Raw genomic sequence first — 25,934 nt, forward strand, 5'->3', positions numbered from 1 at the left:
GAAGTAGTTATGGGTTTGCAGCTAGGGCACATCACTGACAAAACATCTATTATTGTATTCCATGTGGTTTTGCATTCTAATAATTGATCTGCTGCTGTCAAAAATGGCCTTTTATTTCCTCACACCCTGCCATCATATTATTTAACTTAATTGTGCTTGAATGTTAACTTGGCTGAGAAGCTGCTTTTAATGTTAAGACATCTTGTGTTAAGAATAAGCCCAATTAAAGAAATTACTGAAGTAATAAACTGACTTAATAAAAAATATGATAATGTTCAGATGAAAATTTGTAAGGACAAATCAATGAGTACTTGAGCATGACCCATGGCATTTCTTGGGATGTTTCCATCCCACAGGAGCATGTCCATCGGGAAGCTCACTGACACACAGCCACATCCCCATCAGTGTTACAGGGGCTTTATTGCTCGACATGGGTGCTGCACAGCTGAACATGCAACACAAGGGATGTACAATACCCAGATAGAAAACAATTTACAAGCTGCTCTGGTAGTTTGATGCTAATCACCCCATAGGTTACGCCAGCAGGATATTTTATGATACAAATATTCAGGATCTGGGTTTCAAGCCTTGTGAAATGGGAGGTGGTGGCTCCCCACGAATACCCTTGCTGTCCCTAACCCTTCATCCCAGCACTGCCCTTCAGTGGAGATTTTTAGAATGGTCACATATCATGAAGCCCTTCAACATGAAAACATTTAGGTGAGCATTAGTTACCAATTTTTTTCAGCTGCCAAATATTCAATATTCCTGTAAGCCACAATAAACTAAAAAGAAAAATCGTTACAAGTTGTTCTCATTTTCTCAGGGAAAAAAAAAAATCTTTCAGCTACCAGAACACTTGGTTGTGCTAGCTTTTAATTTTATGCTTTCTTACATTAATAGTATGACTAATTAAATAACTTATTGAAGCCATAACCCATCTAAGCAGAATATAATAATGTTCAAATGAAACTTTAAATGAAGAAATCATTAAAGACTTCTGTGTTATGCAGGTTTTTTCTGCATAGTAGAGGCCACATCTGATTTCTTTCCAAAACAAAAATCTTTCTTTCAAAGTAGAAAAAAAATCAAGAAAATCCAAATCTTTTTGGTTTCAGGCCTCTTTGTTTTCCAACCAAAGAAGCTGTAACATGGAGCAGCACAACCTTGCATCCCCAATCTTGCTGGGGATGTGCACCCTCTGAGATTTTCCCAAGGCAAAGATATACTTTGGAGATCCTCCATTTGCCACTTGGGACCTAATTTCTCTGACAGAAAGACAACCAAACACAACAGCTCAGCTTTCAACCTAGAGCACCTTCTGAAAAATCAGTCCAAGCCATAAACTAATTTGGCCACAAAAAAGACTGTTTATTGCTCACTGCCCACCGCTATTTAAATACACTGGGATAATTTGACCTGATAAACACATTGACAATAGGGAAATAGTTTTTCCTGCTGGTTCACATCCAACTATTTCAAAGAAAAAGAAAAGTTCTCAAAGCGTGATACTCCTCCCTTGTACGTGGGAGTTTAAAGAGCAACAACCATGCTGTGAGAGCATCTACTCAGTGGGCTTAATTAAGTGAATTTGCCCAGAGAGTAATTACTGCTGCACGACCAGCAAGAGGAAGAGGCTGCCCAGAGTAATCACTGTGCCTCCTGCATACTCCAGAGAGAAATAAATTTCTCCCCAAAAAATACCATCCAACGTTAAAATGCAGTTTGATGAGCGCCTGAACTAATGAGGATCCCTGGGAAGTCACATTTTTGCCTTGCCGTGTCCCTGATTGCAGATTATCTAGCAAATGGGCTTTTATCAGAGTTGTCCCTGTACTGACTTTCTGCTGCTCTTCCATCGGTTCAAAGCACTTTTAAGCTTTTTTTTTTTCTCTGCCTGCCTTTCTTGAAACATGTTGCCATCTTTGAGACTTATTCCAGGTGGGGTGGCAACACCAGACCAGAGAGCATGTAGCAGCAGGGTGTCCAACAGCCCAGGGATTACAAGCTGAAGCTGGGCATCCCAGCAGTCAGATCTCTGGGTGGGTGATGGTCCCCCATGTAACCTCCAGGTCTCAGGTCAGAAAGCTCCAGCTACATTGATCCAGCTCAAACCAATGCTTTGTTTAAGCAAATCAGCATTTTCCAGCAGGAAAACAGGCATTTCTGGAAATTTCCCGCCATGATTATTAGCTTTAGCTCTTAATAAGCAAGCCCAGTGCAGTGCAGCACTGGAAGGGGTTACCCAGAGAGCATCCCAGGAGGTCTTCAGGACTCAGCACGGCAAAGCCAGGGCTGTCCTGGTCCCACTCCTAGGGACTAGAGCCCTGCAGAGGTCCCTTCCAACCAAAAGGGCTGTGCGTCTACCATCCAGCATCTCTCCCTCACTTTCCCAGCATCTCCCTGTCTCCCTAAGGCAAGGCTGATGGCCTCTGACTTGCTGTTGTTAATGCGTTTCTCCAGGCTTCTCTTCAATTATAGAGAGGAGCAGAAAAGTTATCTCAGAATGGAAAAGATAATGTGGAGGAGTGGAGCATGAAATTCCCTTCTTGGGTTCCAGCTCACCCAAGGGAAAAGTGTCCCAGGCTCTCCCAATGGGCAGCACAATCAAAAACATAAAGGGAATTCAGAAGTTGCAAATACATCAAAGTCTCATCTTCACAGCATATTTCTCATTCAAATAGCTGCCTGGATGTGCTGCTCAAATGCCACTCAACACCTGATTGGCTTCAGCTGAAGATAATAACCCTTTTACTTGGGCAGATGAAAGGTTTGCATCAGCAGCCACACGGCTTAGTTGCTTCACCAGCACAGAAAATGGAGGTTTTTCTGAAATCGTGTTCTACTTTTATTTCCATCTTCTATTCACAGCTCTGGGTTTGCTACAAGGCTTCGAACAAGCATGGAAACAAATTATCCTCTAGCATTAGCCACCTGCAAAACTCATTTTCATTTAGGAAAGACTAAAAAACAACATGTGCAGCTGAAAAGTATTATTATATCTGATGATACGCCTTCTAGTCCCAGCAGCAACGGCGCTGTGTTATCTCAACACCTCAGAAGTGGAAAATGTACATCCAGATGCCTACTAACGTGTCACAGATGGTCACTCTTGATCATTAGTTTCTGAACTCAAAGAAACATTTTTACACAAACCCCAGAGTGAGAGAAATTATTCCAGGCAGAGCAAGAGAAATACCAAATACTGGATGCCAGCCAGGAGCTGAATAACTTTCTTTCTAAGCAACTAAGCAGCTTTCCAAGCCCATCATCGTACCCTTCTGGAGAACCCTGACAAGTCCTTCCCGAGACCTTCCCAAGTACCTCCTTCACCTGCCCACTTTCTTTAAAAAAAACCCAACACTCTTACGGTATGACGTAAAAAAGGACTTCCAAAATATGAGGTGCCACATGCAAAGAAACAGCATAAACCATATGGCAAGGCTGTCCACAACCAGAAGTGCTTCCAGCCAGCTGCAGCTTCAAATGATATAGGCAGACAAGTATTCATAGCATATGGCAGTTTTTGCCTTAATTTCTTTAGCCGTAGCAAGCTGGTAGTCAGGGCTCTGATGCCCACCTGGCTCTTACTTTAAAGGATGCTCTTAATCTCCCACCAAATGTCCCTGCTTCCCGTATGAAATAAATTTAAAATGTAGTTTGTGGAGTGCTTCAGCAGGAAGAATTAAAAAATGCATGTACTGACACAGGCACACTTGCCCTGCACACAATTCAGTACAACCAATAAGTAGAGTGAGCAGTGAGTCTTAAATAACCCAGCAGGTATTTTTCATTCAGCTCTGCTTTTTCCAGGGCAGGGAGTACCACCTATTTAAATGCCCAGAGTGGATGGAGGAGAGCCCATCTGCATGAGCTGATACAGGGTTCATTCACTCCAGACAGAGGTTCCCCCCCCCAAATCCATGTTGTATGAAACAGGCATAGAGTCCATATGGATTGCCATGTAACTGGGACATTTCCAGCATTGGAGCATGATGACTTACATTAAAACACCTACAGGGAACAGTTCCCACTGGAGGGCTCCTGAAAGGGAGAGAAATGCTGTCTTCTCCAAAGCAAAACTAATAACTTTATCCTTCCCTTGGCACGTGCTCCAGCATCGAGCGCTTTGGGAGCACAGTAAGGGGGTCTGAAAGCCCAGCAGTGAACCATGTTTTTCTCTGAAGCACTGGTACCACAGGGAAGAAAAGACAGAGACAAAGAATTGCCCAGAAACAAAGAGAAGCCAAAAGAGGATTTTGTATGAAGTTTTCCCATACAGATTTTGTATTATGAAGAGCCCCATCCCCTGTGGTGTGTGATTTGGGATTATAACAGATTCTAGGTACTCTGTGAGACGACTTCTCTCCTCCTACTTGCCTTGCTATCGGCAGGCTTTTCATTCACCAGATGGTTTGAAGGCTGAAGGCTAGTGTCCCTGAGGATGCTTTGTTCACCTAAACCCAGGATGAGGTTCCTTCCCACACAGTCTTCCTCTGGATTTAGGCAGATGATGACCAAGATAGGGATGGTTTCACTTCTCTTCCATACCGCACGGCCACCGTGGCTAATGCCACTTAGCAAGACAGAAGGTGAGCAGCAGCGGGGCTGCACAGCAAAACTGTATTCAGACCCATTTTTATATGGCTTTCTCTGTGGCTCCTCACCTTGTTAAGTCATCTGTATCCTCATTAATACACACACTGCCCAGATCCAGTTTTCAAGCCATAAGCATATGTTCATTGAAAATGCTAGCACCCAAAGCTGTGTGCTCTGCATGGTGCTCTTTGCTCCAGAGCACTGGGGCAGCAGAATCCTCATTACAAGCCAGTAATCTGGAAAACATTGATTTTTCAAGGTAAACTGAACTGACCTTCAACACAAACAAGCATGGTAAATCTGGCAGGCTCAGGATAAAACACACTCATCCTGCTTCAATGCTGTTCCCTCCCTACACAAGAAGTTCCTGTGAAGTTGCTGCAGTGTCACACAGGGAGGCCAGGACGGACCTGCTCTGCCTGCAGAAACATAGAGGGAAACCATGAGGCCCTGGTTCCCTGCTGAGCACCAGCATGTAGGGCTCTTGCTGCCCAAACCAGACAAAAAGCATCTCAGATATCCACACCTGGATATTTCAGCACCACAAAAGAGTCTCCTTTAGGTGACCTTCTAGCATGATGGGGAAGATCTGCAGAAGACCTTCACCCCCTTCTCCTCCTCAATGTGGAAGCCCCTGGGCAGACCCATGAGCATGGCTGGTGGCTCTCCTAGGGACAGTCACACCCTCAGCAAAGTGCCACATTGCCTTACAGCCACCTTGCAGCCCTGGGTGTAGGGTTTACAAGCAGACCTGTTCACTGGCATCCTTCCCACCATGCCAGAAGATGCTGAGTTCAGCCTGGAGCAGCTTTCATACCTCCACAGTAAGATGTGTGCCTTATGAAGGCTATTCCAGCTCTGATTGCAAAGGAAAAGGGAAAAAAATGAAAGGATGGTTAGCACTGAATACTAACTCCTAATTGATTCATCATGACGCTGAATCCCACAGGTGGGTGGCACACTTTGGGGAACAACAGGTCCAAAAAAGCCTGGACCTGCTCCAAAAAGCCTGCGATACCCAAGTGCAGATGTCCTGCCTGGAAGCGTGGTGCAGAAAGCGGTTGCCATAGCACTCGACATGAGCAGTAATTAGGGATGTGACAGGAAAATGTCTCTTCTCTAGCCAATGACCTGCAATACAATTGCATTTTTCTTGTAGCAATAATAAACCTCATAAAAATGATGTGAAGAGGCTATTAAACTCGCTAAAGAGAATCTCTGAGGTCCAAAACCATCAAAGCTGAGGTATGACTGCAGCAGCCGAAGGGATCTCTGCCCCCTGTGACTCTGTCTCAGCTGCTGGTCTTCTCCTGCAGGATCCAGCCCCTTACCTCCACCATAGTTTCAACGGTCAAGGTACTCAAGGAAAGGCTTTTGGTATGGATTTTCCTGGGTTTAGAAAAGGAAAACTTCTGCAATGATAGCTCATGCTTTCTCGGAGGCTCTCACAAGTGACCCCACAGAGCCCCTATGGACCATGTACCCCGCTCCCCTCCCCAGAGCCGTGGGCGAGGGCTGCGCACGAGGTGTAAGGTATGATGAGCCCAAGACCCATATACACATGCTGGGGCTTGGTTTGGCGATAACGCCTGCAAACAGCAATATTCCTGCTTTTGCTTGTGTAACTGATAAATCCAGCATGGGCACTTTGTCAGGGAGGGAAGGATTAAACACCCCTCACAACTCTCAGAGTTTCCATTTCCTTTCAGGGAATCAATGTCTACCATAAAGATTGAGATCATTACAACATAACGTGTTATTTGCTTAGTTTTTCATTTTTTAAGACTCCCACCTGCTGCTATATTTCAAGGCCAGTTCAGCTCCTCACTCCCTTGGCATACTGATTTATTCTGCAGTCACAGACATTTATGAAGCACCAGGTCCTACCTAACACCAGCCTGCCCTGTGCAAGCCTCTGTGCAACCTGATTTCCCACCTACAGCTGCAGGTATGGGTCAGAAATAGCTCGGTGAAGACCCCACTTGCCTCTCCCGCATCCTCAGAAAGTCCCAAGCTGCAAACCATCCCTGATGCAGACCAGATGCTTTCATCAGTAGCTTCAAGACAAACAAAACAACATTTTCTATGCAGGGAAGCATTTGACAGAACAAAACACCCAGATCTAATCATCAAGGGCACCAAGAAAAGTGACTGAATGTGGATAAAAATGAAACAAATGTTCTGGATGCTGTTGGAAAATATGTGCTCTAAGCTCTCGCTAGTTAAAAGAGAAATAAATGTCACTTTGAAAAAAGGCAGGGGCAATAAACTGGCACCTGTGGAGTACCAGACATTTGTTTGTTCATTCATCAGCAACTGCAATATGGCATTGCAGGCTGTCAGCTGGTGCTAGACCATCTTGCGTTGTCGCTCAGCTTCGGAGCCAGGGTCTGCGTACTGCATTGGTGGGGCTCTGCCCTTCCTGCCCTATCACTTCTATAAATTAACATAAAAAATGCAGCATAAAGGTGCAATTTTCCACGATGTGCTGATCATGAATCCAAATTCCCAAACTCCATGGAGTGCAGGAGAAGCCCAAGGCAGAGATGTCCCACCACCACTCTCCCTGCCTGTCCTCCACAAAGCACCTCACTGTCCACGGCAGCCCCATTGAGGCACTGCAGGGTCGGTGACACCACAGCCTTCTGCAACACAATTGTGGACAAGGGGATTGTTTTTTTCCCCCCGCTGTATCACAGAATCACAGAATCATCTAGGTTGGAAAGGACCTTGAAGATCATCTAGTCCAAGCGTTAACCTAGCATTGGCAGTTTCCAACTACACCAGATCCCTCAGCGCTATGTCGACCCTACTCTTAAACCCCTCCAGGGATGGGGACTCCACCACCTCCCTGGGCAGCCCATTCCAATGCCCAACAACCCGTTCTGGAAAGAAATGCTTCCTAATATCCAGTCTAAACCTTCCCTGGCGCAACTTGAGGCCATTACCTCTTGTGCTATCGCTTGTTACTTGGTTAAAGAGGCTCATCCCCAGCTCTCTGCACCCTCCTTTCAGGGAGTTGTAGAGGGCGATGAGGTCTCCCCTCAGCCTCCTCTTCTCCAGACTAAACCCCCCCAGTTCCCTCAGCCGCTGCCCATCAGACCTGTGCTCCAGACCCTGCACCAGCTCCGTTGCCCTTCTCTGGACACGCTCGAGTCATTCAATGGCCTTTTTGTAGTGAGGGGCCCAAAACTGAACCCACTCATCAAGGTGAGGCCTCACCAGTGCTGAGTACAGGGGTAAGATCCCTTCCCTGTCCCTGCTGGCCACGCTATTTCTGATACAAGCCAGGATGCCATTGGCCTTCTTGGCCACCTGGGCACACTGCTGGCTCCTGTTCAGCTGGCTGTCAATCAACTCCCCCAGGTCCCTCTCCGACTGGCAGCTCTAAATCCTATCCTAACAGGCCACCCAGGATCTGCATGTTAAGAGCAAAAATTGGTGGGGTTGTTTCTGCCCACAGAAGAAAATTTTGGGTGTTTAAGACATGCTCCTCTTCATACCTTGTAAGACCATTTCACCGTCTATTAAAAATAATCAACATCTTCTCTCTCTGCTTTGCAGAGGTGAACAGAACCTCTAAGCATGCGCTTGAAAATCTCTTGAAAAGCTCATAAAAACTCTGAACAAGACAACACAATAAAATGCCTGTTTACAACGCAATTGCTACCCTAAAAAATGTATCAGTGTGGCATAGTGATTTACTAAGATTAATCCAACGGTTGGTTTCTAAGAACAGTCATCACCTTAAATAAAACAGTCATTTAGCACAATACTAAACATTTTCAAGTCTCTGTGTGTGACAAATCCTTAATAAATCACATCTAAACTCTCAACTCTGTTTTGGGGGGGGGGGGGGGGTGGATGACTTGATCTTGAAAATATCAGTCTGCCCACAAGTACATCAAAGAGAAGAGAAGGCAGGTTTAATTACAGCCTACAAGTAACTTAGCTGCTAGGAGGGATGGCACTTCCAAAATTATTAAGTTGGCGATTATAATATACACACTCGGGCCTGGTGCGTATATACACTGGGTGATATCAACTCTCAATTAATTTATCCCCAGACAGTGCCAGGCAAAACTGGGACTATAATCCTTGGAAGGATGGGCTGTACACGCCGTGGCCACCAGAGAGGTGGCACAGGCTCTCAGGGTATTCCCACCAGCTCCTCTTTGGAAACATAGCATGAATTTTTGAGATATTTCCATCATGTTGCATTGAGATAATTGATTATTTAATTTTGGCACCCTGGTCCCCTGCAGAGCCAGTATCTTCAGCCTGCGCCCTGCATCACAGTCCGCTTTAAAGTGAGCTCTTCATCTTGCATATGCATTTCACAAACAGTAAACACAACAATTGCGTCTGAGTTAACATCAATTTTGCTGTCAGGGTTGTTCAAATTGATCAGCCTCATGGTAGACTTTTAAATACCAGCTGTTTGTGGTGCATTTGGACCATTCTGTGATGTCAACTCTATTACTGGAATAGTTACTGTAACTATTTTGGTTTTGTATAATAGGGAACTCCTGTTTGCAGAAAAATATAAAAAAAAAAAAAAAAGGAACAGGAAGAAAAAGAATGGTTCAACCTATGATGCTCATTTACAAAACCGCAACATAGCTTTCATGCCCTGGAGTGCTTGATGCACACCCTGCATACAGGGAGCAGACCGATGGTGCCACATGCCAAAGAAAGAGCAGTGGCAATTTGAGCAGCTATCAGGTACTGCTCGCTCGCATTTATGCAGGATCTCTTCTTCTCTGAGTCACAATGCTAGGCAGTGACTGGGCCATCTCCCCACCAAATATCACTGCAGGGAACCTGGGGGTCCTGGCAAAGCCAATGCTTCTCTTCAAGTACCCACCATGACAGGGACAAGACAAGATAGGTGTGTGAATGCGGTGATAGACTAGTTACAAAGGTGGAAAACTGGATTTTGCAGTGGTACTGTGCTGGATGGACCCTGCAAGCCTCAGTTACCCAGAGAAGAGCTATTTGTGTCTGTTTGACTGAACACCCTTTGTTCCACTGTCCTGGGGTACTGGTGTCCTGGTCCTCCCTGGGAAGAAAGCCAAGGGATGCTGTGATTTTTCACCTTCACAGAGGCAGATTAATGGCACTGATAACTCTCCATGGCTTGCAGCAAAGATATACTTCAGCTGTTTTTCACAGAGACAAAATTCCCTCCACTTCTTGGCCCTCTTGTTTCCATCAAAGGAAGTAATTTATGCATGTTTTTAACCCCTCATTATTTCTTTTAGCTTAATTTTCAAAGAAAACCGTTAAAACAAATAAATACTCCTTCCTTTTTTTGAGGAAGAGAGAGTCTCTCAGGTTTTTTTGTGCCAACAATATGAAACAGTCAGAAATGGCCTTTTTTAATGAATGAACATTTAACATTCTGCCTATGTCTACTTGATAAGGAAGCCTGGACTAATCTGATTTCTATTTGTAATATCTGGAATATTGAACTGCAGAAGAGACGTGGAAATATTAATTGTTCAGAGCTCAGCTGAATGATTTGCTAATTGCCGAAAGCAAATGATAAGACATTGAGAGCATGAGTTAAAATTAAATCAGCTTCCTCCTCCTTTTATATTTTGCAGGTATCTTGGTTATCACCAAAGTTATATGTAGGAGAGGAAGAAATTAGAGCAACAAACATGCAGGTTTGGATATGTGACACACAACTGGCAGGGAACTAGAAAAGAATAGTAAACAAGAAATCCCTGTACTCTCTTGCCTGTATTTTTCCAATATATTCTGGATATTATTCCAATATATCCAATATATTTCTCATGTACTCTCTTCTCCTCCCACTGAAAAATGATCTAAAGCACCCCTCCCCAAATTCAGTGCCAAGGCAGATGGCTTGCTCTGCCTACCAAGCAGCAGCTGGACACATCTGCTGCTTGATCACAGTGTCCTATGCACACTTAATCAGAATAAACACATGGATAAATTTGTAAGACTGGAGCTTAAACCAAAATGCTATGATCTCTTTGAATGCCTGCATGACTTGAACACAACCACCTGATTGGAATTAAGTATCTTAGTCACTTTAATGGTTTTAATGCAAGATCTTGGTATCTTTCCATTCTCTAGAAAAGAAAATCTCTAATTCAGAACAGCACTGCACATTCTGAAAAATAAGAAGCCAAGCCCTAGTCCCAGCTAGAAAACCCTCTGGTGTGATACTTCTCCACTCTGTTTGCACAGATAAACCCTCCCCGATCCTTGCCCTCCACAGTAAACACCAGCCCACTGTTCCCAGCTCCAATCTGCCTTGCTGCTCACATTAAACAGGCTCCCTCCAGAGACTCCATCAAGAGGCTGCCTGGGAAAATACCTGGGAAATACAATTAGAAATAGAAAAATGTCCTCAAATGTTTTTTCAAACCAGTTTCTGTGCAGTTTTTCCAGCTTCTCCTGATGACCTTCCCAGTGAGTAATTTTTTTTTTAAACCCCTTTTCTTTGGTGAGCCTCAAATGCTTTGCAGCTCTATCAGCACACAGCTGCTGAGCACCAGCTTTGGCACCAAGTATTTCTTCACTTAAATGAAAAGTAGAGCAGAGTATAGCATAAGCGACACGTCGGCACAGAGGAGAATAAGCTAGGACTCAAAAAACATCTTCCACATAAACAGAAAGAACAAAATCCACCAAATGCCCATGTTCTCGAGAGCCAGAAATTAGAGCCAGACATATAATTTCTGTGCAATCATTCTGTCCCTTTCAGAAGAGATGAGAACCGTCTCTTGAATCAGTTAATCAAAATCTCAGCTGATTATACCATCCGTAGTTTGTTTCCCAGAGAGCTAATTGAGAACATTCAATATTCAAAAACTAAGTTGGTTTCAATGGGCACATCCATCTCTGTAGTGTGGGCTTCGTCTCCCAGACATATCCGGCACTCCACTGCATCAGGTTTGCAATAGCTGAGATTAGGGAGGGGGAGAAAAAACAGGAAAAAACACTCAATCATAACCATCATTGTTCCTTACCCAAGAAGTGGAAGTACTTTTTGCACAACTTTGAGAGGACTGGACTGTAGAAGCCTGGAGAGAAGCATGGGCAGCATGAACTAAAGCCCACAGTGGACTCCATCAGATGGAGTCTCCTCACACCACAGGACACCAGACCCAATGCAGGTTGTAAAGGTAAAACATCTCAGAGGGTAGGGCGGAGGGGGGGGCTGTGGTGTCCAAACAAAGTGGTAACAACAGACCTTTTCCACCAGAGGAAAATAATTACTGGAACAGAAGGACAACAGGCTGCTGCCTGATAGAAAGGACTGAAGGTGTTCGGGTCTGGAGCAGGGTTGTGTGCTAGAAGGAGGGTGCTGAGAACCTCTTGTTCACTTGTGATGATGTGAAGCTCCATTTCTGCCCAGGTTATCAGCTGGAGCACAAGACGTTGCTTTAGCTTGCACACATCAAGCTTCCTTGCAAGTTGTCTGCTGCTTGCTGTTCACTCAGGAACAGATTTTGAGCTCCTTTGCCTTTGTCTCTGTCCCCTCCAGAATGCCCCATTGCTCTTATACAACATCAAACCAGGAGTTTTCAGTGTCAGGGTACCACGACATCTTCCTTTGGATCATCTTGTGGGGAACGGCATCAGTGCAGACCCCCAACTACACAAGCAGCACCTTGCCAGCATCTCCTCCCACTCTTTGGATGCTGCTCACCAAGCTCCATAGTCACAGACACTGAGTATTTGCACAGGGTCTAACGTAAACCAATTTTATTCTCTGGGTATCGATGCAATCAAAGTAACAGAGAAACAAAATTCATCCATGCAAGCTACCAGCCCAATTTTGAGAGCTTCTGGCTCTGCAAATGCCCTGATGATGTCTGCAGAGGGTAGAAATCAGACAAGAGCTGGGGAGATTTTTCCCAGCTGAGTTAGATGAGGAAGGGGACTGGGGAGGCCAGGCAGGATGAGCACATACTGCCACACTCCATCCCTCTCCGTAGAGGCCCTGGCAACGGCACTGATGCTCTGCACAGCTGCCTCTGGCTGGAAACACACACCAGCAAGTCACAATGGCAGGAGACAGCTCGCTCCTGCTCATATCCCTCATTAGGGCTAACATGATCTTAACAGCTTTTCCTGCACAATTAACAGCCAGCGAAATATAGACTTGTCCCTCCTCATTTGCTCTGCTTTCATCAAGCTTAAGTAAGTGGCACTGGCAGCCGGGCCCTGAGCAGCCACTGTCCCACTGTGCCAGCCCAGGGCTGGACCCATCTCAGCCAGCTTCACTTTGCCAAGCAGCAGGTTGCCCCCTGCAACAGCTCTGCTCAGGATTGCAGCCATTTCAACACCCTGCGCAGGGCCAGGTACACCCCATCTCCCTCCAGAAGCAGGGGCAGCCCAAAGCTCCCACCCTGCCCGCACTGGCGCTGCAGGTCTCTCCAAACGCTGGAGCTGGATCCACCGCTGGAAGCAGCACAGCTGTGCCAGCACTGCTCTCCGGGTTGATATGTTCAGCTTTGCAGTGGGACTAATTAGCACGGGCAAGAGCAGCTCATCAGCTCCGTTACCTGCTTCCAGAGTGGCCCTGAACAGCCATGCCTCCCCTCGCTCTGGGGTGGAACACAGCACTCGGGTTGGTAGCAGCCCTGACCATACCCTGCTACATCCCTGCACCCCAAAGCAACCCCAGATTACTCTGCTTTATAATACAGCTCCCTGTGGTATCTGAGCAGCTGAGGGGTTGGGGTAGGAAGGTGGCTTCATGTTTCTGAGAACATTATTCAGCATCCAAAGGTGCATGCAGCAAATTTTCCCATCCATCCGCTCTCACTGCCCCTCTGGACTACTGCCCTAGGTAACTGCCACGAAGGGCAGGAGGGGGCATGCTGTGCGGGTGGCATGGGTGCCATACGGGCTGGAGAACCCGAGTGCCTTCAGTTCCCCATTTTTCACAAACCTCCAGAAAAATGACAGTCTGGGAAAGCGGTGAAGGGCTTCTGAGAACAGATACCGCTTCTGTTAATTATCCTACATGCACGCTCCAACCTTTTCTAGCGTTTGCCACTGGAGAGAAGAGCTCATTTAGAGGCAAGTAGGGGGGAAATAAAGCAATTAAAAGAATAGCTATAAGCCTAGCGAAGAGATAACAAATGACAGAGCAGCAGAATGCTAATGCCATGTTCTTGGCTCCTTGTGAATGGACCTGTACAGCTCATCGGAGAAGTCTTGCTCCAGTGAGCAGATCTCTCCCCAAAGGATTGTCGTCTGCAGCTATGAAAAATGTACAGGATAGAAAAGGAATTTTTAAAATCCCCTGCCAGGACTAAATTTGTTTTGTCAACAGCCATGCCTGACCTCTCCCTGCTTTCACAAGGACTGAGAGGTGCTCCTTCCTTCCAAGGGGATGCAGAGAGGGTAGAAGTGCTGGGCCAAGGAGCTGAAAGAAGATGGGAACTGTGGATCAGACAAAGCAAGTTTCATCCAGTATCGCAGTACCATTTTAAAGGGTTTCATCTGGTCGTTGGTGACCCTAAAACTTGCTCGACTTTCATCTGCAATGACTTTTTCCTTTCAAAATTATTACATATCATTAGAAAAAGTAAGAAAAGGTGTAGATAACTCTGGAAATATAACAGCATTTCCCAGATGAACATCAATCTAATGTTTTCTAAAGCCCTGTTCTGCCACTAAACCAAATATATATATATATTTAAATACATGTGTCTACATATCATACACATAATTTGTGTGATTCCAGTAGCCTTGATATTAATAGTAACATACCATTACCTCCCCATTAATCTTCAGGCAGCTCCCCATAAAGCACTGCTGAAACCTCCTGAAATAGCAGCTAAAACCAATAGTAAAAACCACCTAGCAACGCCTTGCTTTTGCCTCCTGCTTCAGCTGGGAGGAGGGAAGGAGGGCAGCCAGTGTGAGCAATGGTGAGAAAAACACCACTTGATCATCGTTTTTAAGCAACAGCAGGTTTATGAATATAATTTTGCCAAAAAACAAGTGAAATACATGACACATTTCGCACGTTCCTGCTGTCAGATGAAATAACCAGTGACGATGGGACTCACAGCACAGTGCTTGCACCCTGCCACGGATGGCAGGTTCTTTTATGGAGATACCTGGTAATAAAACCCCAGGGCAGGTGTTTGGAGCCCATGCCCACCCTGCCACATCATTAACCTGCTAAAGATACTTCCCAGGCAGTCAAGAAGAAAGAAGGAGCCTCATTAATGCCCCTGGGCTATTTTGGGGTATCTCATTTCAGTTCAGCATCCTTCTAACAGCACCTTGCTGGCAAGGAGGTGTTTCACTGGGGGACTGTGATGCCCAAGACTGAAGCACGCACTCCTCCAGCCTCAGCACGTCATGACTGACTCCCCACAGCAGCACAGCTACTCCTGCATCTGTAACCTACCTCACTTTCCCACTCCTCTGCCCAACTTTTCTCCTTTCCACAGTCTTCCTGACGAAAGCAAGTCGAGAAGCCAGTACATTCATTTTATCTACTCCAGTAAGGCAGTTCCCTGCTCCTAAAAATACTCCAGGAAATTGAATCAACATTTTGTAATTTGGCTGGTAACAGCAATTACTAATAATCAGCAGGAACATAATTTTCTTCATTTTCTACTCTAGCTATAATGTAATTTCAATAGCAAACTTGGTTTTGCACACTAAACAAACATGATGGGCAATATGAGAAAAACAGAGAGATAAAACTGACTATCAAAATATAGGCTTAAAAATACATAAACTTCTATCAAATAGCAAATAATTGTCATTCAAACAGCCTTTTGGAAAGATACAAGTTAATGTTGTTCCTACGTTCCCCTGTAAAATGGAAAAATGAAAGCTCTACTCCTCTTGCTCGGCAGCAGCACTCAAATTGCAACCCTAGTGCTTGGGCATGCCAGAGGCTGGAGGCAGTACCCTTCCTCCCCAACCTCCCACAGACCCACCGATTTACTGTGAGGAGAGCAAAAGGTGGGGCAAGGTGAAAAGCACACACACAACTTGAAGGACTGTACTAGATGCAAGACTGCCGTCAAGCAAACTACTTGTTTCATAGTGAAAAGCACTTTTGCAGAAGGAAGCCCAGCTCTGAAATAGGTTTTCTGGACACGGAGAGCTCTTGCAGATAAAAAAAAAATGAGGAATATTTTCTTCCCCCAACTTGCTAAATTTGCTGCAGGTGTCTATGCTTTCCAAAACAATAAGCAAGTGCCAATTTCATGCAAGGATTGAACTTGAAGAGTGACCAACTCATTGCTTTTCCTTCCAGCCAAGAACAGCAGATGCTACGCTGCTCTGTGCGAGTATCAGTCCCTAGTGGGTATTGATGACTGGATCAAGCCAGCTTGGCCAAAGAAAAATACAACTGAATTGTAGGAAGGCTTGCCACACTCAGGAGCTGCTCAGCGAGACCCTGCTTGCTGGCAGCACTGTTGCATGACATTTAGAAATGGTACTCTGTCTGGTTTAGAAGACATCCCTTATTAAGGCTCGGAACAAGCTGCAGATTTTCTAAAATCCCCCAGCAAAAATGGACTGCAATCCAATTTCCTATTTCAAGAAGGCCAGAAGAAACATCCACACACTAACCCCCATACACATCAGCTGCCTGCATCCTTTCAAAGGCCGGATGAAAGTTGATAAGCTCAGACAACGCTATAAATTATTTCAGAACAGATGCAGGTGAGTACCCAAGTCCCAGTGTCTACAGAGAGGAGAGCCCACCTGGGAACATCGCCTGGAGCTTGGTAAATAGACCCACAAAACATAAGGCAGCATCTAATGTCTATTGAAGAGGAACCATTAGAAAGGATGGATCATTCCCAGCTAATTTTAGTAACAAGACCACTTAAGTTCCTTTGATTAATTACTCAGCAAATAGTATACACCAAGTTGGTCTTTGGCATTTCTGGTCTTGGAATAAACTTCGGGAAGTAGACACATTGGAAAGACGGGATTTTGAGAAACCTCACATTTATTTTGCTTTCAGAAATGTCTTCAGCAGCAGCCCCTGCACCAGGCTGATGAGCTTTACATCCTCTGCTTTGGTGCCAGCACACTCTAGAACAATCACTGCTTTCCAGGGGATATTTTGGATGGGTGGCAAAGCATGCACCACTCACACAGGCAAGACACAATCTACCTGTTGCCAGAAAGCTTTAGAATTAACCAGACTTATATTTTTAAGCACTTACTACAAGACTTGTCATTTGAAATCGGATTCTGTTTTCATCTGCTTTTTGGACAGATTTTTTTTCTCTCTAGAGGAATAAGAGTCACACTGGAATATGACTCAAAGCTGGCTTTCGTTTGTATTTCCAGCCAACTTGAACTACTCAGGCTTTTGAAGATGAGTTCCTCTTGGAAGGAGAAAACCCACCAGTGGGCTGTGTCCTTTGTGTTGGTGCCCAGCACCATCACTACCTGCTGGCAGGGACGGCTCCTACCAGGGCCTCACAGACCCCACAGCTTGGTGCTGATCCTGAATGCTGCTGGTGCCAGACACTTGTCAGGGGACTCACAAACACCTCAGACCCTGCCAAAGGCAAAGGCAGTCAGAGGGGATGCTGAGGGAGACACTGCAAAGGCAGGCAGAGGGGAAGGAAACATGAGCAGCTAATGAGTTTGTCACCTTAATTTGATAGCTTGGCGCAGCCTGCAAAAACTTGATTCTCAGCAAGACCAGTCAGGTGCCATATTTAGTTTCAGCTTTGATGTAATGTTAAACTAAAGCATGCCTAGATCTCTCCTCTGCCATCTTCTCTCCCTGCTGCTATTGCAGCTGCGATGCAGACATTGCAGCGCTGCTCGTGGATCCATCCCCTTGCTGCCTTGCCCAGGCTTTGTGCAGACAGAAGTACAGCCACAGCAGGCTGTTGGGAACAGAGCAGAGGCAAAGCACCTACAACAGCAGCTGCAGGGCTTGGGCTGGCTTCAGTGCCGCTGAATTCCAACTTGAAGAGAAGGGGGCTTGTTTCTATTAAGTGCTAGAGTGATCACTGCACCAGGGGATATTTTGGACGGGAAGCAAAGCAGGCACGGACTAAGTGCAGGGGATGCAGAGAGATCACAAAGAGACAAGACCACAGATCATTCCAGTTTGTTGTGTGTAAAACAGCTAGATAGGATAACGTTTACAGAGATTCACACTGTTACCTTTTATAGCACAGCAAAGCTTTTAGATAAAGTGGAAAAGCTAAAGAGCTATTTAAACGCCCTCATGGGTAAAACTCAGCATCATTTCAGATGCCGTAAGGATCAGGTTGCACTAAAGAAAATGGCCTGAAAAAACCACCAAGACAAAAGAAGTCATAGTGGCCATCATGATAGGACACAAACCAAGCAGAAATGGAGATTTTGCAAAACTTTGCAAAGTGAGTTGCACCCCTGAAGCTTCTGTGGTGCTTAGCTCTCTGGAGCAGCACTGCCCCTGCACACTAACTCTGTGATCCAGCAGCTCCAGGAAACAGTGGGGTGTTGGCATGGGGAACTTACTTGGTGTTGTCCGAGTCAATGGTATGAAAGAGCTTCTCAAGTTCTTCTTCGTTGAGTGTCCCATCAGAAAAAAAGGCCTGGAACTCCTCTAGGGACAGCTTCCCATCATCTGCAAACAGCAACACAGCCGCCATTAGGGAATGGGCAAAGCAAGGGGCACGACAACTGACAATCAAGAGTTATGTTCAGATTTAAAGATTCAGTCCAAAATTACCTCAAAGTGCTTCTGCAGAACTGGCCCTCAACCAATGCAGAGCTCACTGTCCACAGGGTGGGACCTGGCAGCTCTGTCAGCCCTGGAGCCAGGTGAAGGTTCATTGCTCCTGTCTATGGATGCACTGGCCCTTCGCAACTAATTGGGCCATTAACCCAAAGCATGACTCAAGCCTAAAGAGGAAAAGGCTGCAAACTGAATTACATTTAAGAAATCATGGAGCGTTTTGTCTACCCTACGTTCAAATGATGCAGGATGCTCATTAAGGGACACCTAACAGATAGGAGAAGACCCAGGGCTGGAATTAACAACAGACCCAGACGTATCTTTTGCCATCTCCATCCAGCTGCATCTTCTCCAACAGTGCATTTCCCTGCTCTGCACAGAAACACAAGATAGCAGCTACCAAGCATAACAAGACACATCTTGCTTCAGTTGTCAACTGTTTAAACATACAAGGGCTGTGTCACCTTAATGTTGTGCCTTTACTTCTAGAGGGACCTGATGACGCACAGAATCCATCTGCCTGACCATACGGGCTGCAGCTTGCTGGATGCCTTTTGGCAAACCTACCAGCACGCGAAGGAGTCACAAGACAGAGGTTTAATAATGTTCTCCTGGGCACCTGGAGAGGAGCTTGCAGTAATTTCAGCAGCAAGCTCCAAGCTCAAACTCAAAGATTTATTTTGATACCAGCTCTGGATGAAAGTGCACAAGAACTTTAGCAGCCTCATCTCTGGCTATAGGAAGAGGCCCTGTAGATAGCCAGTGCTTGGGGGAAAGCATGTCTGGTCTCAACTCAGAGATCAATAAACAACATCTGGATTTGAAAATCTGGCCATATACTTTGCATATTATTTTATATACTGGTCCCAGCATTAATTTAATACTAGTCTTACTATAGCCTACTGAAATGACTAAGAAAGAAAAAACATTAAGGAGGACTCCTTTGGAACTTTTGCTGATAAGGTGACAAAGGCTTACACTTAACTTTTAAATCTGGAGCCTTTCGCTGTGCTGTGGACAGGTACAGCACATCTGTAAAGCCACAGCTGGAAGTGAGGAGGTCTGGAGAAAGCCCCTTTGAAGTTCAGCAATAAAGCAATGGGAGAGAGACAAAAGAAACTTTGAACAAACTTTAATTACTTCAAGTTTTTTTTTCAAGCTGCTGACACTGTGCTCTGGTGTGCAGCAGTGCTTAGTGGGGAATAACTACTCCAGGTCATGTACTATTTAGACTCTCTCCATTCATATCCACAGAAGATCCACAGACTGGAAATGCTGCCTACTTTGCAGTAGGAGAATGTATCATTTATTATTTAATCAAATCAATTATAAACGCTGTTGCTTCTCTTTCAGGAAATGATGCTAGAAGACAAAATTAGCTAACTTACCACATACACGTCAATATTTTTTCCCCAAACTAAATTGGTCTGCTGCTCCTAAAACACACCTGCATTGCCAAATGCAATGCTACCCCAGTTTCCCTTGGCTGACACAGACAAATTTAGACCAGTGATAAATTGAGTCCAAGATACTTATTTAATTGGCAATTACGAAAAGAACACAGCAGGAGAACAAAATCTACAGCAACACTGGGTGAAAAGGGTATCATTGTCAGATGGCTATAGAGAGTGCCCAGCTGCCTATAGTGTTTTTCTGCATTCCTTCCCCAAAACATGACCTCTTTGCAGCAGGACGGGTGCAGAATACCAATTCACAGCTTAGAGGATGGGTCCCAGATTCGCTGCCTGTTTCCAATTACAGAAAACTAAAGCATCTGTACTTCAACAAGTACCTATTGCTTGAAGCATCCCAGCAGTGTCACCTGGAGGCTAACCCAGTGGTGACACTCTTTTGCTGAAGGAGATGAAAAGACCATGTCCAGAGCAAGAGCATCCACACCATTCATCTCCACCCCTGTGCATGGCACAACTGGATGAGAAGCTTCCCCCACGATGCTCCTATTTATGCAGTATCCTAGCCAAGATCAAAGTTTGGTTTCTTTGGATCCTGACTGGCAATGAATATATGTCTTCAAGCATCAGGATCAAAAGGATAACAGCATTTCTATCCCATGAGGGCTAAACAATTCTTTATATATGGTACACTTTTCCTGTAAATCCTTAAATCACTGCTTGTTCACCTCAAAATTGTCCTTCCACACAGAGGGCAGGCAGAATTAAATTCCCAGGAAAGTCACATAAATCAACTTACTGGAAAAGAAAAACTGTAAAATGAAGCGATTTTTTTTCAGGAGAGTACTTTAATCTGAATTTACAGTTTTCTCACCTCTGAAAGGCATAAAGGTATTTCTAAGTTTAAGGAAAAAGAAATCTTTTTCCTTTACCTAGTTTATATCTTACAACTTGTCTCCTTCATTTTACTTGTGCTTGATTTTTTTTTTTTTTGAGTAATGTGTGCCAGACCACATTTTTGTTGCAGTCTCTGAAACATTGGTGTTTAGAATCTGTGCCAAAATACTGCTCTAACTCCTATCTTGCAGCCTCCAGTAACAGGTGAGAACAGGGAGGCAGGTACTAACTACTGTGACAGGTCGGATCACTGAAAACCAACATGCACTGAATTTTTGTTGGTATTTAACAGCCCAAAGTAATACAAGATGAGCAAAGGATCTAGAGGAAGGAGGAGGTGACAGTGAATTTTATTTCATTTTTGTTGTTTGAAGACCCCACATAACTTGTAGGTCCCTAGCAGGAATTTGAACAAAAGTACAAATTTTACTCACAAACAGTGCTCAGGACTTTCATTCCCCAACAAACACCACCACAAAGTACCGTCAGCTTAAAGCTGATAATTATTTAATACAAGCTTAAATACTTGTCTGCAAACACAAAAAGCAAAAGCCTTCCAGAGTAACAAGATAATCCCTGAGCTGCGTAATTGTGAAACAGCCTGAAAGTCACAGGTTGCTGGAGCCCAGCAGGCAAGGAAGCCTTCAGGGAACTTGAGCGATAAGAGGAAGCAGACCGAGCTGGGATTTGGCAGTTAAAATTAAACAGGTAGAAAATCCTGGGCAGGGATGATTGACCACAACATTACCGACACCAGGTCCACCTGTCGGCATGTGCTGTGATAAGAGCTGATGGAGACGCTATGCTCCAGGAGCAGCCTTATCAGGGAAGTCACAGAAAAGCAAGCTTTTTGTGAAAGCAGAAGTGTCTGTGCTCACCAAAGAATGGATAAGACTTCCAGAAACCTGTTTTTTGCTGAAAGCTCCTGGGTACGAGAGATACAAATTGTCCAAATGAACTGGCAGGCGTCACACTAGAGTGGCAGCGTCAATCGTATGGTTCAACCTCACCCATGCCCTGCCCTGTAGGCGCTCATCTGGGGACATTTCAGCCCTAGGTAGCTACTTTTGATAGGAAGGATAATAGAAAAACTGAGATTCCACACCAAATCTCACTAAACAAAATAAAGCTTCCATCAGTTTTAAGATCTAGACAAGTCTTTGTGACTTTCATCTGGATGACCACATTAAAAGCAGACAACCTTCTATCACCTATTCACCCCCGCCCCTGCTTTAAACTCAGTACTCGAAGTCAACACCTAAGCTGGCAGCAAGGACAAACACCACCAACTAAATCACCTACATCGGTGCTGATCAGCTGAGAAAAGAGATAATCAGGCCACAGTTATTCTGCCATATTTTTTTTCCTGAGAGAGCAATTTTCATTTTACTCTAGCTTTTCAAAATAATTCAATCACAGGCAAAGACCAATGCAAATTACCAGCCAAATAGAGTTATCAAAGTTAAAACTAACTGAAGAGAGAAGGATATAACAGAGAACATCAGAAAGATCCAACTGGGATTTTATTATTGCTCCATTTGCCATTGTGAAAATCTGAGGAGTCTAGAGGCGGCTTTTATGCCTTCTAACTCACACAATCAGGCTGTTCTCACCCACTACGCCACCAGGGGAATCAAACTAAGATCATAAATCGTTCAAAATATAGGAAATCTGATGGCTGAGTTTTTGAAAATTCACTCAACGATACAAATAGCTTAAAGCATCTACAAAATAAGGTCACCGTTCCGAGCCTGAGTTTGCTAAATCCATTTTCAATTACATCAGGTTGAGATTGCTCATATATTTTCTAGGTATATTATGAATATTTTTCATTACTTATTTTTATTACTATGAGTTTTAAAATGCTTTAAGCCCTGTTTAGTGTGCAGGCACCAACAGAGCTAGGGGTAAGCAAATTGGATTTTATTGTGGTCTGTGAATAAAAGCGACAACTGTATTTTTTTCTTCTTTCTTGGGGGGGGTGTGTGTGTGCAGATACACGAGCCAGCAAGAACACAGACTGGCTTCTACCCTGGGCCCTTCATCCAGCCCCCTCAGAAGTCAGCAGGAGCAGCTTTATCCATCTAAATGAAGCTGCATATAGTTTTCAGTCCTGGGCTGTTAGGAAAAACTACCTTCAGGTTCACAGATCTGATCTGTGATGGATCTGAAAGATGCAGATCGGACACTAAATGTGAGAACTCAAAATATCCCTTTTAACAGAGTTTTTAAGCTGAAAAATGCACCTTGAAAGCTGGATGTTCTCCATGTTCAGGCAGCTGGATGCATTTTGGGATTTCTGTAGCGATGAGGATGGGGAGGCAGTCCATCGCTCATCGCTCTGTTTCCCTGTGCCGTGGCTCCAGCTGTAACACAGATACACCCAGAGGTAGGGAACTGCACCCTGAGAATCAGCTGCAAGGGGAAGTCATCCTGAACAAGGGAAAGGATAATGAAGCAAATAGGCTTCTAAACCTGAAGAAAGCCATTTCATCTGCCATTTTCAGAAGAAATGTGGGTTTTTTTTAGACCATTTATTTTCACCTAGATGCTGTCCTGATGAGTGTCTTGATGTCCTCCAACATCTTAGTCTGTGGCTTTGGAGAGACTGCTGGAGGGTCCCAAATCAGGCTTGCTGAGCTGCCACTCTCAAGTGAAGCTTATGGGCCATGTCCCCTGTGCCACCGAAGGGCTGTGACTACACCTTGCATGGCACTGCACAACCTTTCTGCCAGCCGAAGAAGGGGTGCGTTTACTGCAGCCCCCGTTCCGCTCCCCAAGTCATCTGCAGCTCCTCTGCAAGCCACCCACTTTGACTCCAGTACCACAGTGTTACTTTGGGGGCAATTGGATTTAGTTGGAAGCAGGCCTGCTGATTCACCTCCAGCTTTGGCTGAAGCTGTGAAGCCACAGGAGCTCTGCATGAGAAGCACAACCCACGTTTCAGTGGCTCCTTACAAGGACGGGTGCCATTGCCACTGGAACAGAGCCCCTGCAAAAGTCGTTGCTAATGAGATGTAACACATATCGTTAAAAGGAAATTACTACAATTATAGTAATTTTCTAGTGAAAGGAATTTACAGAATTACTCCAAAATCACCTTTTGGAAAGTTAACTAATGCCCAGACCAGATGTTTTCGCAAGGGTTGGTACAACACCAAGCAATCTGCACAGATAACCTGAGAGAGAGATTGATGATTCCAGCACAGCTGATAATCTCTGTTTGAAACACTCCTGTGCGTTTCCTAATGCCAGCTGGGATTGCTGATGGGACCAACTGGTTGATGCTGGCACAGGAATGCAAAGCCTGGTGCAGAAGCTGCCACAGTTTTCCATACAGACAAAGCCACGGATTGAACTTCAGGAGCTGGGGTTTTGCTTACTCGACTCATTGGAAAACACTTGATAAATGATTTTCTTCTTGCCACTGACAGAATTTAGAGGTGGTGTCTCCTATCTTCTGCCAGTGCCCCACCACAGCTCCTATGAGCTCCTCGCTCTGGGGCAGGCTGTGCACAGGCACCACAGCCCAGTGGCAAATGGCACATGCAGCTCTGCTTTCAGCATCACCTTTTTCTTTTTGCCATGTGTTAATACAAACCTTTGGGATTTTTTATCCTCCTGGGACATCTTTCCTTCCTATGCTCAGATGAGGCATTATAGAGACTTAAGTTGCACATAGCAAATGAAAGAGCATCTCTTAATAAGTCAGCCAATACCCCTCCCTAGCCATTTACCCCAGTAATAAAGATCAGCTCTCCTTCAGTAATTTGAAGGTACTTCTCTCTGTATCAAAGCACGGAGTTCATCAAACAAAATATTAAGTCAATTTTGGTCTTTTTCTTTCTGCTCTGCAGCAGATGATGCAGTTTTGTGGTACAACTGGAACTGGTGCATATTCAAAATCCTTTACGGGCAGTGATACAAGACTGAGGCTCCTTTTTGTGCCAGGATTAACCTTTTCATTTCCATGAAAAAAAGGGAGAAAAGTGACTTTCATTTCAAAATGACCACATCAGTCAGCATAAGACATTGAGAAATAACTTAAAGCCTGGTTCTTGTCTAGGATGATGAGTAGACATGTACTAAGCAGACGATGGCTGGCAATCTTCATTTTAGGACCTGGCCTGGGGAAAAGCAGGGATTTCCACTGTAGTCAGAAACCTGTACCTCGTTCTCACCAGAAACAGCCTGGGCATCCAGCAGTGTCCATTAACATGCCTGAATTTTCCCCAAGATGCTCAGCTTTTATCATCAAATCAAGCCTTTTGTCATCCTAGAATTAGAAGTAATTTTGAAATTCTTTATAATAGCAGCTATAGATAGATATCAAATGTAGGCCGGTAGGCAGGGAGACATGCAGGAGTGATATAGCACATTTTGTCCCACTGTCTTTTGTGAAGACTCTACTTTATTCAGTTTCCCAAATAATCCTCACCCTGCTGTAATGAGCTGATTTAAATGTGGGGTTTTTTCTGCACTTACCCAATATATTGACTTTGGATGTTTTATCACAGCTATTTTGGAATGCCTGCCAAAGAAATTCCCAGTTCTTTACAAATTAAATGCTGGGATCAGACTTCCCCAGGGTTCAAACAGCCTGGCCAGGTTCAATGCAATTGCTTCTTAAGAGAGGCTACAACAAACCCTACCTGAACATTTAGAAGAGGATTCAGACAGATGCTGCCATTAGCCCACAAAGCTTTCTTAATCCACCATCCTCCCATGGAAAACAGGAGGCAGCCTGTTTCAGTTTTTGTCTTGCTAATTAGATTTCTTCTCTTGCAATTTTAAAAGAAAATGAATGCCAACAGCCAATTTCAATACATTTGCTTCACATCTGTAGCAGCACAAGGAACATACTGAGTCAGCCCCTCCACGTGCTGCTGCTCTGTAATAATCTATGAAAAACGCAGGTGATCTGGCTCCCGGGACACTTTGTACATGAACATGTTGGTCTAGCTCAGGGAAGACTAGTGGGAAAACATTCGGGAAAAGAAACTGTAGCTTGCAGTAAGCAACCTTGTGATAAATAGTTCACATTAAGAGGCAATACCTGAACTCCTGATGCCTGCCTTTGGGCTCCAGCCTGGGCAACAGAGGGGAGCCAGGGGGGAGGCAGCCCAGATGATGGACATGTACCAAGGGTATTTACTGGTCAGTGCGGTAGCACACAGGAGACCTCACGGCTCCTCTGGGCTAAATACCATAAATATATTATATACAATAAATAAATAAATATAAAGAGATTGGGGACATACCTTCTCCCCCCTTTCTTCGCTCTCCCCATCAGTCACAGAGAT

At 44.7% G+C, this 25,934-nt stretch overlaps 1 protein-coding gene across 1 annotated transcript in view; it reads right to left on the minus strand.

Moving 5' to 3' along the window:
* NECAB2 (N-terminal EF-hand calcium binding protein 2) overlaps positions 1-25,934 on the minus strand; it is an 85,903-nt gene that overhangs the window by 27,568 nt on the left and 32,401 nt on the right. The window contains exon 3 of the mRNA XM_074881556.1: positions 18,103-18,211. Coding sequence (XP_074737657.1) covers positions 18,103-18,211 — 109 coding nt within the window. The remainder of the gene's footprint in view (positions 1-18,102; positions 18,212-25,934) is intronic.

Source organism: Strix uralensis, chromosome 12, assembly GCF_047716275.1.
Source record: "Strix uralensis isolate ZFMK-TIS-50842 chromosome 12, bStrUra1, whole genome shotgun sequence".
In the NCBI taxonomy this organism is placed as follows: domain Eukaryota; kingdom Metazoa; phylum Chordata; class Aves; order Strigiformes; family Strigidae; genus Strix; species Strix uralensis.